The following is a 17147-nucleotide window of genomic DNA, read 5'->3' as shown; positions in this document are numbered from 1 at the left end:
CCTAAACCTCACTGTTATCCAAATATTAAATGTTTTCTTTTTTTTTTGGAGATGCAGGATTCATTGGAACATTTCCTGTCATGTTTTTTCAAACATTTATACCAAATACTTAACTAGAACTAATTATTTAATAGAAAAGGATATAAAAAATCAGATATTGTAAAAGGTCGCGTGGTTGGAACAACGATTCATCGTATTGTTTCGCCCTTATTTTGGACCTGGTTGTATGTTATACTTGTCATATTGATATAGATGTATGAATTATTGTAAATCGTACCATATACAGTGGGTCCATGAAAAATGCATGAATTTCTTATTAACTAACCAAAAAATATTAGAAACAGGTCGTTTTTTCATTCTAATTTACATCGTAAACTTTCGCGTTATGACCTTATTTTTTTATATAGAAATCTGCATCTTTATGATTTTAACTTTGATTTTAATTCTTTCATAGCTTCTCAACCTCATCTCAGTGAAAGTGTCCGATATCGAAAACCAGGAGCTAGAATAACAAAAGCGGAGATATCAAAAATTTCAGCCGATCCTAGGATACGGTTAAGGCAGTACGGTCCTCCGCAACTAACATTCAAACCATTATTTTTTGAAGTACCACTTCAAGAACCAGATCCGTTGTTCATCGGACGTCACTGGTTAATAAAAGAAATAGAAGATGTCATAAGTAAGTTTCATTATTTTCATACGAAAATCTTTATTCATATTTACATTTTTTTATTTTTCTATTACTTTCATTAGTATTATTAGTCTAGTCTAAAAGTTCAAATCGATGTTAATTCTAAATAATACCTTTAAAAAACAGTGTTTGCTGTTTCGCTTGAAGCTCGTAAAATATAAATATTTTTTGATTTGCAATATGTAAAATTTAAATTGAGCAATATGTAATTTGTCTTGTAGGAAGATTGTCCTGTGCCATTTTCCTCTAACTTAAAAACAAGCCATGCAATTTTTAAAACTTTGCAATACATTTTGCAACATCCCTGATTCTTCATATCTCTGTGGTAATCCTATCTTTTAATTTCTGAATATTGGCAGGATTTGTTTTATAAACGATGTTTTTTAAGGGATCCCAAAGGAAATAATCTAAAGCATTCATGTCGGGTGATCGCGGAGGCCATTCGATACAACCACGCCTTCCAATGCATCTTTTGGGATACACATTATTTAGGTATTGCCTCAACACCACGCATAGTGAGATGGGGCGCCATCTCGTTGTAGCCAAATATTGATGCGACGGATGTTTGCGAAATATCAAGTTCCCTGGATATTTGTCTAGTACTAAAGTGTGTATCGTCTAACAGGACACAAACATCTAAAGATTTGTTTTCAGTTAATGCAGTTTTTCTACGCCCTGATTTGGATAAATCTTTTACTGAACAAGTTTATTTAAACTTCTTCACAATTTCTATATTGTTATGGAATTTCGGTTAGGATATAAATTATTAAAGATATTACACGTTTCTTATTGACATTTTGGCTTCCAATAAACTTCAGCAATAATAATTTATTAAAACGTCAAATTTGTTATTATAGCAGTCAAAGACACATAATATATTGTGTATCATTTAGTATATTTAAGCTTAAAATTCAACTTCATCATTTTCAAATCCAACAATAATAAAAATATGTAAACCATTATACCCTGTATTAAAATCATATGATTTTATAAAATTGAAATTTCTTTTCAAACTATAAGATATTGTATATGATAGTACGGTCCTGCACAATGCCCATCCAGTAATTAGTCATAAATTTACGACTTTTGGGTCTCATCGAATTTTATAAAAGTTTTGGTAGTGAAGGCACTGTCCTATAATCCCGTTTCACCTAGTTGACTAATTTCAAGTTTGTTACAATTCATTATAAATTTAATTAAAAATCCATTATTTTGTTTTTAGATTCTTCCAGTCCCGGTGTTTTACTCACAGGCAATGCCGGAAGCGGTAAAACAGCTCTAATCCTCCAATTGGTCGAGTACAGTTGCTTCGGACGAAGAAAAGAATCCCATCATCATTCCGATAGATCTCGTAGTCCCCAAAGTATCTACTACCAAATAGATTTAATTTCCGAAAAAATAAAACAGCTCTCTAACAGTATCGTAGCTTATCACTTCTGTCAAGCCGACAATAACAATACTTGCTCCGTACCTGATTTTATTCATTCTCTAGCAGCTCAATTATGCCAAGCTCCTAAACTAGCTTCCTATCGGGATCATCTAGTGAACGAATCAGACCTTCAAAGTATTTTGGCTTTAAGAGAATGTATAGCGAACCCAGATGTAGCATTCACCAGAGGTATTCTCGAACCTCTAGCTTGTTTGAGGAGATTGGGGAAAATAGATAACCAAAACTTTGTGATACTCATAGACGCCCTTTGCGAAGCTGAATATCATCGACCTGATCACGGTGATACCATAACAACATTCCTGTTAAAACATATCTCGAGTTTCCCTTCGTGGTTGAAAGTCATCACTACAGTTAGAAGTCAATTGGAAGAAGTCACCAAACAGTTGCCATTCACAAGAATATCCTTGGATAATATACAATCTAACGATAACATCCAAAAAGATATAATTGGATATATAAACTTTAGAGTCCAGAATAATCAAGCCATACAAAGTAATTTGACAGCGACAAATAACGGTAAAACTGAGAATTCTTCCGTTTGTCAAAGTAAATTCGCTCAACATCTCCTTAACGTCAGTCAAGGATCTTTCTTATTCGTAAAACTGACTTTGGATCTGTTAGAAAAAGGACAATTGGTTGTTAAATCGTCCGGGTATAAAGTCCTACCTGTTAACTTAGCTGAAATCTATTTATTACATTTCAATTTGAGATTTCCTACTATTCGATCTTTCGAGAAAGTTACTCATATTCTCAGCGTTTGCTTAGCGGCTCTATACCCTTTAACCATTTTGGAAATATATTATTCAGTTAATGCTCTCACGATCGATAATTTTTTGCCCTGGAACGAATTCCTGCAGAGATTCAAATTGTTGTCTGGATTTTTGGTGAAAAGATTGGACAATACTTATATGTTTTTCCATTCGTCGTTCAGAGAGTGGTTGATAAGAAGAGATGAAAATGATGCTATGAAATTTTTATGTGATCTAAGAACTGGACATGCTGGAATTTCTTTCAGGTAAATTTCTTTCAGTGAATTTTTTTCAATGTTAACTAATATTTTGTTGAAGATAGTTTATCAAAGTGAAACGTGAAACATGAAAAAATAATTCTTACTGTTCTTCGTTATCAAAAGAGAAATATTGGATAGCAAAGTTGAAACAAGACCAGCATCGCAATGGCCGACTAAATGAAGCAACGACTCTAGAAATGTTGAAAAAAATCTACAAAGCGGTACCCGACGAAAAGTCGACTGAAAGTGCGTGAGCTAGCAGACATAGTATACATGAGAAAGGTGTGCGCAAGATGGGTTTTGCCTTTGCTCGCAATGGAACAAAAACATCGTCGTGACGATGTTTCCATCGAGTTTTTGGCAATGCTTCACAAAAATAGAGTTGTTTCATAACCATGGATAAAACGTGGATCCATCACTTTAAACCTGAAACAAAAGAACAACAATCAAACAATGGACTGAAAAGGAAGCACCGTCTCCAGAGAAGGCAAAGACCGTTCCATCTACAGAGGTCGGTTTTTTGGAATGCGCGTGGAATAAGTTTTATTAACTATTTTGTAAAAAGGAAAAACTATCAACGGCGAGTATTATGCGAACTTATTGCAACGTTTGAGCGAAGAAGTCAATCAAAAATGGTCGCATTTGGCTTGTTTCATCAAGACAATGCACCAGCTAACATATCCGTTATTGGAATGACCAAAATTAATGAAATAAAGTTTGAATTGCCACCTCATCCACCCAGACTTGAAATAATGGCTACGTGGTCAAAGATTTTTCAACAATGAAGAAGTTATATCGGCACTTAATGGCTATTTTGAGGAGCTTGACGATTCTTATTATTAAAAAAGTATCGATCTTATTGCACATCACAAGGAGATTACGTTGAAAAATAAATATATTTTTTTTCTTTGTTGGCCAGGTACTTCTGGAACCACCCTATTAAACCTGAATCCTATCGTCCCATATTGAACGCTTACTCAAGGACAGATTGTTAGAATTCTCTATTGACCGTCATACAATTTGCAAATTTCCGATTGGGATTCAAGATCAATACACTGAACCAAACGCCATCACCAATCTCCATGTTACAGTCCAAGCAATTATCCTAAAAACTAGGCAGACACTTTTTTCATGGATGTTCCACAAGGCTCCACATTAGCCGCCCTTCATATATCATTTCTACGTTTGATAGTCCAGCATTTCAACACTTATCGCTTCGATTTTAAGCAACAACATCCTGAGCTAAAGTTTATTACCACGTAATTTCTGTTTGATGCTGTAGAAGTACTCTTGAGATCTACAGAGAATCGGTTTATTTGGAAGTCAAACCGTCGATCTGGACTCTACTCTGGACAAAATACGGAGGCGAGTCTGTCTCATCAAGGCACTAAAAGGAAAATTCTGACGAACCAACTCCTCTAAATAAATAAAATCTACATCCTATCCATAATCGAATATATAGTAAATGCCTACTGCATACTACCCAACCTTTAACTCAAAAAGCTCTTGTTTTATGAGCAGTTAGATCTCAAAATCCCACCTTCTTCTGCTAGCAAAGGTCAACGAGGAATTTCCGTAAAATCATGTAGTTCCTGTCACTATTTAGAAAAACTCATTCTCCTAAGCCCAATCTTGCTACTCATCGACGTTAGAGGTTTTGTGTTTAGTTTTCCTGTAACTTGGTGCACTTATTCATAAGATAAAAGGTCGACGTTTTGTAAAATTGAATCTACTAGTCAACGAAGATAAATCGAAGCAATGAACAAGTTCAAAAGTATGTATTTCTTGGGGTGGTTATCAAAGACGAAGGTGACGAGGGAAAAAATCTGAAAGCGGGGATGACGAGGAGAAGTAAACAGTTGGGAGCGGTGAATGCGATAAGAAGGTACCAAAAAATCGCCAGAAATGGGAAGCTACATCTATACAAAACAATAACAAAACCAACAGTGAGCTACGTAGGCGAAGGATACTAGGCGGTAAAAAGAAGGGAGATTTATGGCCGAGGAGTACGAATAATGAAATAAGGAATCTATTTGGAGAAGCAAAAATCGGTAAAATAATAAGATCCAAGAATTCCAGATTCTAGAGTAACAAAAAAAGTGATGGACATAGAGCAAGGACTGACAAGGAAAAAATAAAAGACCAAGAAAAAGATGGCACGCAGAGGCGATGGAGGACTTACGAGAGAGCGAGATGAATTCAGGACTGGAAAACGAAAGCAAAAAAGAAGAAAAGAGTGGAACCACTTCCATGCTATGGGCCTAAAAGGCCTGTATGAAGCACACATCCAAATCCCAGCCAAGCAGCAAAAAATTTTTGCTATATCAGGGACACTCCTAAAACAAATAATATCCCTCAAAAATATTTCTATTTTCTCCAATAAAGTGTTGTTTGTAGTAAAAAGGTTAACTAAACTGTAAAAGACGCTAGCTCCCTTAGGAGCAAATTTTATATTAGGGTAAATAGTTTATATCGACATAAAATTCATCTTGTACCTGTAATTTTCTTTTACTGAACTCTTAGTCTTTGTTAATTAGTTAATTATTCATATTATACCAAAGTATTGATGTTACAGATTATCCCGAGTACAAGCACCGTTGGATCCAGAAAAAACTTTGGAATTGGGTCATCACATTCTGAAAGCTCACGTTTATCGAAACATGTCGATGAACACTTTAACTTCTAGAGATTTGCAAGCAAAATGGGTTGCTGATAGCTCAGAAAATGTTTCAGAAGCTGTATGTCATTTAAGAAATATGTACTGTCCGAACGTAAAAGTGTCCAGATTAATGCTACTAGCCGGTGCTTCTCCTAATCACATAACCGATCTCTTGGGCAATGCGCCAGTTTTGTGTGTATACGCAAATGAAGGTAAAAACTTTTTATTTTAATATTTCATGTGTTAACTGAAAAATATTGAAAGGTTATTAAATTGGTTGTTATTCTTCTTTTCTCTGTACCTTGAGATTTACTTCTAAGTGATTATTGAATATTCTGGGGCATTGAGAGGGGTTTTTCATTATTAAATGCATCATACAGTCAACTAGTTGGACAAGCTTGATGATGTATGGAAACAACTCCATGTCACAAGCTAAGGCACACATAGATGTTTAACCAATCAACTGCCCAGTTTAAGGAAGCGCAAAATATGACTAGTAACTAATCTCTTAAACGGAAACGATCGTTTACGTCTCCATCTCCGTATAATATGAATGACGGACTATTCGGAATGCCGCTACAGACCACATCATCTGTGAACACCCAGCAATAACACGTGCTAGCTTCCAACACTTGAGAAAGTCTCACACTTAACATCAAAATATTTACGCTAAGGTGCCTGTTAAGCTTCTGGAAAACATCAATCTTTGTTAGTTTTAAGAAGGTCTATTTTCGTAACTCCCAAAAACTCAACTATGAACAGTTTCTTTATCAGCAGAAACATCCAGGTTCTTTCTTTGCTTTTAGTCACAGCTGGTCTTTAGGTATTCTACCAACTGCTTCCAAAAGGCCCTTTCATTAAGCAAAGATGTGCTGAGAAGGGTTATTATTATACTCATTGGACATGTGAAGGGAACCGCCTAATACCTCCTCTTGTAATGCGAGGCTGTTCATAAACAAAAGCTACGGTACTCACATGCAAACTTTTCGAAGCCAGAAGAGGGAAACCGCATAGCCCCCAGACAAAGTCGCTGTTGATGAATCAATAGATCAAATATAGATACATTTTCATTTAGCTTTGTCTCATCTAAATAAAAAATATTTTAGTTTTCTATCAACTAAAGCAATGTTAAAACGAAAAATGAAATATTTCTGTATATTAAATTTTCCAGGTATCCTTCCAATGGTGTCATTGCTTCTTGAATTCGGAGCCGATGTGGAACTCGTCAACAGTCAAGGATGCACAGCTCTATCTCTCGCTTCCGCTAGAGGCCATTGCGACGTGGTGCGTCAGTTAATAGCAGCTGGAGCTTCTCCGGGTCACGCAGATACCGGTGGATATAGCCCTTTAGTACATGCTGCTAGAAACGGATTTCTCAACGTTGTAGGTTATCTGCTAGCTTGTGATTGGATTCCTAAAAACGAAGACGACGTTCAAATAGCCGTAGCGGCGCAACAGGCTCTAATAGCTGCCGCAGGACAAGGTCACAGCGAAGTAGTTGAATATCTGCTGGATATGGCCGAGGTTAATATTGACATTCCGGATAATATTACAGGTAAATGATTTTTGAATAACTTTTTATAAAAACTTAGTTAACACTGTCCGCGCCGTGTCATTGCGCAAGTAAAATTTTTGACGAAATTGAAAAAATATACGAATGCTGACAAATAAAAAGTAGACTGAAGGCTAGAATGGACAAAATCCTTGTTATATATTAGAATTTGATTTTTTTATTCACTGTAGTTGCCTTCGAGGACGATACAACGATTATAGCAACCGTACCTTTTTTTAGTACGATTTGTCTTTACCCTCGAAATAGGCTGTAGTTTTGGCGATTACCTCCTTATTGGCGCAAAATTTTTGTTCATAGATCATCCTCTTGAAGTTTGAGAACAAGACAGGGCTAAAACTGATAATATCAAGATTATGGAAAGGTGGTGAGAATACTTCAAAGATCTCCGGAATAGTCAAGACGAAAGTGAGAAAAAAAGGAGACAAAAACGGACAAAATAGAATAAGATACAAATGGCAATAATTGAAGTCAAAAAGGATAAGGTACCAGATCACGATAATGTGATACATGAAATGATAAAAACATTATCGGGAAGGGCTATGATGTATTTAGAAAATATCATAATGAAACCAGGAACTCCCGGAGACTGGGAAATAAATTGACACAAGACGCGATATTTATACTGAGACAAACCCCGAAGAAAGCAATAGGAGAAAAGAGTAATTTAGACCTGTGTTTCATCAATTTTGAAAAAGCCTTCGACAAAATAAATAGAAGATATTAGAATGGAGAGGTATAAACCAAAACTTAATTAAAATTATTAATAGCAACAACAAAAAATAGGTAAGAACGCAATCCATAGAAAATAGCAATTGTAATATTCCAATGAGTTTTAAAGAGGAAAGACTTCACAAAAAAAAATTATGAAGCTGTAGACGTGCCTATTGCTTTCGTTGAAAGTAGATTCAAGATTTACGGCACTCACTGAATATCACAACAATTTTGAATTCTTGTACGACTAAATAATTTAAAATCTTTGCCAAATATCGAGCTTCTGAATCACTAGTATTTTAAGATGGAGAGAGCAAAGACAAATCTTATGATCTTTAGAAAGAACTACAACTTTTAGTGCCTAATCTAACAAACTCCATTAATAATCGTCGGTAAATCTATAAAAGAAATAAAAACTAGCTTATCAAACATATATGTTATATATTTGCAGAGGACGGAGAAACCTTAAATCAAAATCTCGAATTGTATAACCAAACCAAAAAAATAAAAAAATACGGTATGAACATAAACATAGATATAACCGAGACGATGAGCATAGCTCAGAAAGGCAGACACTTGACATCAAAAAAGAAAATAGACAAACGAAATATATCGGGAAAGAAAATCAACTAAGATGATCGAACATGCGAAAATGATAAAGGACTAAAGGATTGCAGGACGAATACTGAAGCCAGAGCAGTAAGAGCGAGAAACAGAGGAAGACCTGGATGGACGAAATCAACAAAGCGACTGAGAACAGAGGGAACAAACTACATGAGGTACTACCAAAAATAAAAGACCTAAAGAAATGGAAAGAATTTTGGAAGGAATACTAGATGAAAAAAGAAACTCAACTCAACATAGACGTAAGGATTAAAGAAGTAAATGAGACGAGCTAGTAAACCACTTAAATGTTAGGGCTATCTGAAAATAATATGGATTTTATACTAGTACTACTAGTTTAGTAGCGCCATCTATGTGTTACCGTACGAACTTACCAGCATAAAATTAATTATTTGTTTAAATACTTTTCAACTTTCTCGTGACTTAAGTTAAATTATTATTGGTATGGGTTAGGAAAAAAGAAAAGACAGTTTAAATAGAACCTATTTTCTCAAATTACAAAGAAATAGAATAAATATGGTTGAAATCGAAATTATTTTCTCAAATTACGTTATTCGATTTTCTATTTTATATGTTGTCGTAATTTTAGGTGAAACTGCATTAACTGTAGCTGCTTTGAATGGTTGCCACGGTGTTTGTTCCGTGCTGATAAACCGAGGTGCCAATGTTTGTATGACGAACAAGAAAGAATTAGCGCCGTTGCTGTTAGCTGTTAAAGAAGGACATTGGGCCGTAGCCGAAAGACTGATACAGAATCATGCTGCTATCGAACAGTGTGACTCGAATGGAAAATCGCCATTGATGATAGCATCTTCCGAAGGTCATTTGGGAATTATCGAACTTTTAATCGATAGAGGTAAATTCCAAATCAATTAATATTCTTTTGAAGCAGTGAATCCCAAACTGGTTCATATGCATCCTCGGGGAACCACGAACGACTCTACTGGGATCCACATAAATTTCCGTTATTACATTTCATCACATTTGATTGATTTTTTTCCCATTATCAGAATTGTTTAATTAAATTATAAACAATATGTAATATATTCCTTTTTCCAAATTTAAGGTGCTGATTTAAACAAAGAAGATAAAGAAGGCATAACTCCATTGGGATGGGCATGCTTGAGAGGTAAAGTTCAAGTAGCTCAATGCCTCTTAGAAAGAGGTGCTTTCATCAATCATACTGATAAATCCGGCAGGATACCTTTGGATTTAGCAGCTTTCCATGGAAACCAAATATTAGTTCAATATTTAATCGATAGAGGTGCTACAATAGAACATGTGGACATGAACGGTATGAGACCGTTGGACAGAGCAATAGGATGTAGAAACGTCCAAGTTATACACTGTTTTTTGAAAAAGGGAGCAAAACTGGGACCTGCTACGTGGAGTATGGCCCACGGGAAACCGGATATTTTGTAAGATTGAAATAATTGGAAAAATTTCGTGTCACCAATTATTTTTTATTTTAGATTGATATTGCTCAATAAATTACTGGAAGACGGTAATATACTATATAGGAAGAGTCGACTGAAGGAAGCTGCTCACCGTTACCAATATGCTCTTAAAAAATTCCCTATAGAAGACCAAGATGAACACAACAAAACCTTCAAACAATTGAAAATCAATTTCCTATTAAACTTTTCCAGATGTAAAAGGAAATTGGGGGTATGTACATTTCACATTTCGTGCTTCAGAGCTTTTTTTCCAGTCTTTGCTACTTCATTCATTTGTAGTGTCTTTTTTTCTTTCTTTCTCTTTCCTATGCTACTGGATCCAGCCATCTCTTTTGGGTTTTGCTTCTTATATCTTTCGCTTCTGTCATTTTTTTTGTTAAGCTTTGCTTTCTCTTCAAGTATCTGTTTAAACATTTCTCAACTATTGATGTGAATGGTTTTGTTAATCAGTGTTTCACTCTCCCTTTGCCAATTTTTTGACTCTTTTTCTTATCTTCTTCATTTCATGGCTTTTTGCTTTTGTCACTTTTGATATTAGTTTTTGTGGTGTTCTTTTTTGAATATACTTATAATATTTCAAAAAATTCTACCTGTTTCGTTAGTCAGTGTTCCTGTTAAAAGTCTCTTTGTCGTTCTCGATTTAATGCCAAAGTCCAGGTATCGATTTGCTTGCTCATTCGTAAAGAAACATTGACGCCAGTACAACAGTTTTTACTTATGCTCCGGGATTAGTAACCTGGATATTTCCTGCTAAAGTTCTTCACAAAGCACAAATATGACAAGTGCTACCTGTATGTATACGCTATGGAAAGAGACCAAATCGAAGCTTTAACCTCTAACAAGCTATGAATCAAAAATTTGAAAAAAACTGTTTCACTTATTTTGTTGCCACTGAGAATAAATTGCATTATTGTTGTATCGCCTTAAGATGTCTTTTTGACGTCCGCATATATTCAATCAAAAACTCATTTCATTTATTATTTATTTTTCTGCAGGAATCCCAAGAAGCTATTGAATTAGCAAATCTTGTTGTTGAATTAAAACCAGAATCTTATGAAGCTTATTATGCCAGAGCAAAAGCAAAATTGGATCAAAGTAAATACGAAAGTGCCTTACACGACGTTAAAGAAGCCTTGAAAAGGGCACCACAACAAGGGAACGAAATTAAAATTTTAAATTATTTGTTAGAAGATATAACTACGAGGATGGTATCCAGTAGAAGTTTAGGAAATAGAAGAAACGTCGCAATTTCGGTAGATACTCTACACGAGTGAGCTAATTTACTTTTAATTTACTATTATTGTTATTAAAATAATTTAATTTATATATTTTAAATTAAAAATAGTACGAGGTCATTCTATTACATATTATAGCATGAAAACAATTTATATTTATAAACTATTTGAAGAAAAAAAAATTGTATTCAAAGTTCCGAGTTCTTATTTTAGACTGTGTGAAAAAAGACTTGAAAATAATTATTTAATTATTGTTAATATTTTCGTATTTAATTATAAGTAACTTTTGTATATACACTCTTGAAATAATTTATTTTCTATTAATTATTTTCGTTTACTGTGACAAAATCCAAGTCAATCTATTAGTGTTTTATAATTTTTTTCATTCCATGCTTAATTTATTTGATTTTATTTACTTTCAATTGTACAAAATAATTTTGAGGCAACCAATTTGTGATCTACTCTCTTTTTAACGCTCACCCAAACGACTTCAACGACAATAATTACACAGGCCTGCATTTTACAACAGAAAGTTTTTTTGTATAACGGAAAGTTATTTTTCAAACTTATAAAATCGCAAAATATTGAAAACCCACGACCTATTTCACACTAGTTTTATAATATATTGAAGAAAAAATACGAAAAAATATTCATACAGGAACTGTTACAAATTTTTATTTATTCGTTTACGCTCCCAATTAACGCCTGATATCTTTTTTTCAACATGTGGTTGATATTTTTCAAAATATACATAATAATAATTCTTAAATATAGTTAATTGATTTGAGACCAGAAAATCAAAATAAATTTAGTAACAGTTATTGACGTAATTATAAAAATAAAGAGATTGTTCAAAACGAGCGCCAGCGAGTTTTTCAAATTACGCGAGTATCTGTTACTTAGAATATCAACAACCCCCTAATTGCTCTATTGTGAGCTCCTGATTTATATATGCTTTTAAAATAATTCCAGAATATTGTAAAAACTTCTATCAAGTTAGTTCTCCTTTCAAAAACACCTAGAACAATATTCTCATTTTTCACCTCAATATGCAATTAACTCTCATCTCAGAACATTGTAGTTACTGTTAACCTCTTATTTCAAAAACATCTAGAGCATAGTTTGAAGGCTAACCAATAATAGATGGAAATTCAATCTTTTTAATTTTTAATTCATTATTATGACTAGATGCTCTACTATGGACTCCTGCCCTATATACACTCTTGAAATAATTCCAGAACATTGTAGAAATTTCTGCCTAGTTACTGTTAACTTCCTCTTTCAGAAACATCTAGGACATAGTTTAATAATTAACCAATAATAGATGGAAGTTCAAACTTTTTAATTTTCAATTCAATATTATAACTAGATGCTCTACTATGAACTCCTGCCCTATATACACTCTTGAAATAATTCCAGAACATTGTAGAAATTTCTGTCTAGATACTGTTAACTTTCTCTTTCAGAAACATCTAGAAGATGTTCGATGATTACCCTATATAGGATACAACCATCTACCATCTTTTGTAGTTTCTATTAAATTAAATTATGACTAGTGCCGTCATATGGTGTGCGATTGTGTACCCATTACGATAATTTCAAATGAAGTTTTTTAGAAATAAAGCACTTCTGGCTTCAGTTCCCTATTTACTTTTTTATATTTTCATAAGAGAAAGTTGGTCTAGTAAAGTCCTGAGTTTGAATAAGTATCTAGTTCTTCTAAATACAGTCGTGGTTTCCTTTAGATAAAAATAAGTTGAAAGAACTTATACACATTTGCTATGAATTCATTTGATGGTAGATAATTTTCTTTTCGTTTGTATTTTCATAAATATCTGGTAAGTTTTTTTGATTCAGCTTTTTCTTCATCAGACTGGCTGCAATATAGAATTTTTAGGGCGCCACCTTTTCCTGAAGTAGCAATAGAGATACTCAGCTGATCTATGAATACCACTCCTTTCAGAAACTTCAGGTTGTGGAATGGCAATAACCAAATTCCATACTTTGCGCCCCTTTTGATTGATCTCATTTATATGTATTTTTGATAGAGGAATGTCCTTTTAAGTCGATGGTTGACTCTACAACAGATAAAGTAGGCAAGGGATTGTATGGATTGCAACAATATTCTCTGGACAAATAAGATGTTTAATTGCATCTGACTTGTTAAATTCCACCTTTCTGAACAGCCGCAATGTTATCATTTATAGGAATATCCTCCACAAACTTTTGTTGACATAACTTGAACTACAAAAGACAGTTAACCGGATTACTTGTTCAAAATTTTTCTAATCAACACTACAAACCAAAGAAATTCTTTCTGATAATATGTTGTTAATTTAGTACTAAAACATGTAGGTTTTTACAAGATGAGGAGGGGTTGAGGGTTGTCTATGGAAAATAGCAAATTCTCTAGGGAGTCACAATACAAATTAGTTTGTACAACCCTTTTGTAGCTGAATCATGGGATCATAGTAGTAACTAGTGCTTCAAAAATAAGACATATTCAATTGAAACTGGTTCACAGCTTTGCAGCTAAATCAGTCGATGTCTGTTGAAAAAATCTTCTGTTTTCATTATCAACTACAGCAAGGATTCTCAGAGCTTTTCTTGCAAGAGACACTTTTTACAAAATGAACTGTTACTCCAGATTCCCATAGATAAATAATTTTCAAAATCTTATTTCCAGTTGCTACTATAGTAGTGACCAACTTTAAAAAGGGAACTTCACTGGATGTTTCATGTCTTTTGAATTATCATACTTATTGCTTTTCAGAAGGCCTAAGGACTTTTCTGAAACTAACCCGGATCACGTTCATTTTTGTTCGGAAACTGATCGGGTAAATCATCGGATTGTAGTCATATGATAGACCAGCAATCAGCTAACGGGTTGCTTCATTTATCTCTGGTTTTTGAAATGTAAAAATTATTCATTCCTCTTAAACACTATTATTTCATAAGCGACGTAATTGATAGATTAGGTACTAACGATTTAACGATTATGTTGCTTTAGTGCAAAATCCGTTTGAGTGGTTAAATCGTAGATAACTGTACAAAAACAATTATTGAACATCTAGAATACATTTTATACTAAGTAGATATCATGGAAGAATTAACGCACAAATAAGTAATGAAACCAGAAGCTTTTGTTGTTCATGTTTTAAATTTGAAATTGCCGCGCGAGGTTGTATGATCAAAATCTCGTTCTGGGTGAGGATACGCAATCAGCCGACAAGTGATCTATCTCACCCAGGACCATAGCTTTCGAAAAGCCCTAATTACTACCTGACATTTTTTGGGTTACATGATTAGATTGTAATACACTTTGAATAACTTTAAAAAAACAATTATTAAACATCTAGAATACATTTTATACTAAATAGATATCATGGAAGATTTAACGCCCAAAAAAGTAATGAAATCAGAAGTTTTTGTTATTCATGTTTTAAATTTGAAATTGCCGCGCGACGTCCTGGTTCTGGGTGAGGATACGCAATCAGCTGAAAGGTGACAGATGACAGGCTGATCCAAGACCATAGTTTCTGAAAAGCCCCAATTACTATCTAATATTGTTTGGGTTATATAATTAGATTGTAATACACTGCGAAGTTAATAAGTAAATAAAAAATACAATATAATAAATAGATATAAAATAATTGATCTTCTGTTAAAGCTCCTCGCTTATACTGTTGGTTAATTCTACTAACATTATCACAATGTTTTGTTCCATGGTTTTGATATTGTACCTAGATGTTTTTTATCTATATATAAGAAACTGTTAAAACTTCCCATCCAAGCGAATGATATATGATAAAAAAACCTTTTCGACCTCATTATCCTCCAAAAACACCACTTTGAGAATCCCTGATATGCAGTTAGATATATATGTACTTAAAATCTGCCAAATGTGTAAGCAAATTTTTGTGGTATATTACTATATTTAGAATATTCTATTTGTTATGTTTATATGGTAGTTTTTGTTGAATTTGTATCTTTTGTTTCTTGCCGACAATGTTATATATATACTTACTATATATAGGCAAATAATTTCCAGTATTTTTGAGTTTTTAACAGTGTAACTGTGTGAAAAATTTTTTATTCGTATATTTATTTATAAATATAAAGGTGCTATTAAAAAATGTTTAAAAATGCAATAAAAATAAAATGTAATGATATGGAATAGTTGTTTTATTATCAACTCCTCAGAAAATAATATCTTAATCCTTTCCAATAAAAATCTTGGTTATTGGTCTATTTTTATTCTAGCGATTTAAAGATATTGAAAAAACAGTTCGTTTTCACGAAGAATCCCAACAGTTTTGTCAAACCAAAGTTAGAGCGATTCGAAACGATTCTTTGTTTTAAAGTAGTGTAGGAACATCTGATCTAAATCCTACCTCTTATGTCTATTTTATTTCTACCCCAAAAACGATAGTTATAAAATGCAAATAAAATGTGTACCACGGATACTAACTATTGTTACTTCCAATATGAAAGAGAGTCAGAAAATTCTCAACATTCTGATTCGTTTGAATAAACATTTCAAACAAACAAATGTATGGATTTGGGGTTTCGTATTCACTGCGATCCAAAGGATCTATTGTGTCCCCCTTTCTTGCTGCTTTACTGGAGAACCCAATGTCTAAAGCTGTTCCTTCAATTTCACTCCTTCTAGAATGTGGAATGACTTTAATTTCCAGAGATCTTCGTCTTCTATTTCATACGCACCCAGGTGTAGTGCTCTGGAGTTCCTTAGTGTTGGATCGTTTGATTACAAAAATTCAAGGGAAAACGGCCTCATATGTCGAAGAAAAAACCACTGTTTCACCAAGACAATGCACCGATTCACAAGTCGATGGCAACGATTGTTAAATTGAAAGAATTGCTTCTTTATCCACCGTATAGTCCAGTTCTTGCCCATAGTGTCTACTGGATATTCGCTAATCTCAAAAAAATGCTCGCTGGTAAGAAATTCAGCTGTAATGAAGGAGCAATTGCTGAAACTGAAGCCTATTTCCAGGCAAAAGACGAAACCTTTTACAAGCACGGTATTGAGAAGTTAGAAAAGCGTTGGAATGATTGTATCGCTCTTGGAGGGGATTACATTCATAAATAAAATCAATTTTTGGATAAAAAATGTGTCACACGACGTATTGAGTGACTTCTTCATTTCCTTATTTGGCACTTAACAACGAAGATAATCAGTTTGAGCTACCACATAATAGAAGTAAATGTACAAGAATTAATTACTGAATAAGTCACGAAAAATGAAATTCTGGTTATACCGGAAAAATATCAACAAATATTTTTCAAAATGCCGAAGTAATACCATAATTTCAGTACATCTCAAATTTTTATTAAAAATCCCGATTCCTACGAAATATAAACTAATGGAAAGAAATATGTAAACAATGTTCCGACCAGCCACGGAAAACCATTTATATTAACCAAAATTCAAACATTGACAATAACTCCTTCAAGAAATCACCATAAGCCAAATATTAGCCAAATCTACAATTAACTAGCACCGAACTGAAATTCAGGACAATCCGTATAACAAAAGTATCCTATCCTATTCTTCTCTATAATTGTTGCATGTATTCTCATTTTATGCCTAGTAAAATATAGAATACAGTTAAAATCTTGAAGAGAAAATAGAAGAAAAATCGATAGAAAAAAAGAAAATTTCAAAAAACCACTCCATGTTTCTCGAAACTTAAAGCCGAGAGAAGTTATTTCTA

At 33.6% G+C, this 17147-nt stretch overlaps 1 protein-coding gene across 5 annotated transcripts in view; it reads left to right on the top strand.

Annotated features, from left to right (window-relative positions):
- Positions 1-15571, top strand: part of LOC130893897 (protein TANC2) — a 138219-nt gene extending 122648 nt beyond the window's left edge. For all 5 annotated transcript variants that reach the window (XM_057800338.1, XM_057800337.1, XM_057800339.1 and 2 more), the window contains 8 exons: positions 455-679; positions 1914-3156; positions 5726-6021; positions 6981-7364; positions 9307-9573; positions 9784-10135; positions 10190-10385; positions 11170-15571. In XM_057800338.1, the coding sequence (XP_057656321.1) occupies positions 455-679; positions 1914-3156; positions 5726-6021; positions 6981-7364; positions 9307-9573; positions 9784-10135; positions 10190-10385; positions 11170-11448 (3242 nt within the window). In that variant the 3' untranslated portion in view covers positions 11449-15571. The remainder of the gene's footprint in view (positions 1-454; positions 680-1913; positions 3157-5725; positions 6022-6980; positions 7365-9306; positions 9574-9783; positions 10136-10189; positions 10386-11169) is intronic.
- Positions 15572-17147: the final 1576 nt, after the last annotated feature.

The sequence above is a fragment of the Diorhabda carinulata genome, chromosome 5 (genome assembly GCF_026250575.1).
Source record: "Diorhabda carinulata isolate Delta chromosome 5, icDioCari1.1, whole genome shotgun sequence".
In the NCBI taxonomy this organism is placed as follows: Eukaryota; Metazoa; Arthropoda; class Insecta; order Coleoptera; family Chrysomelidae; genus Diorhabda; species Diorhabda carinulata.
The sequence above is the reverse complement of the archived record's forward strand: the minus strand, read 5'-3'. Positions and strand labels throughout refer to the sequence as shown.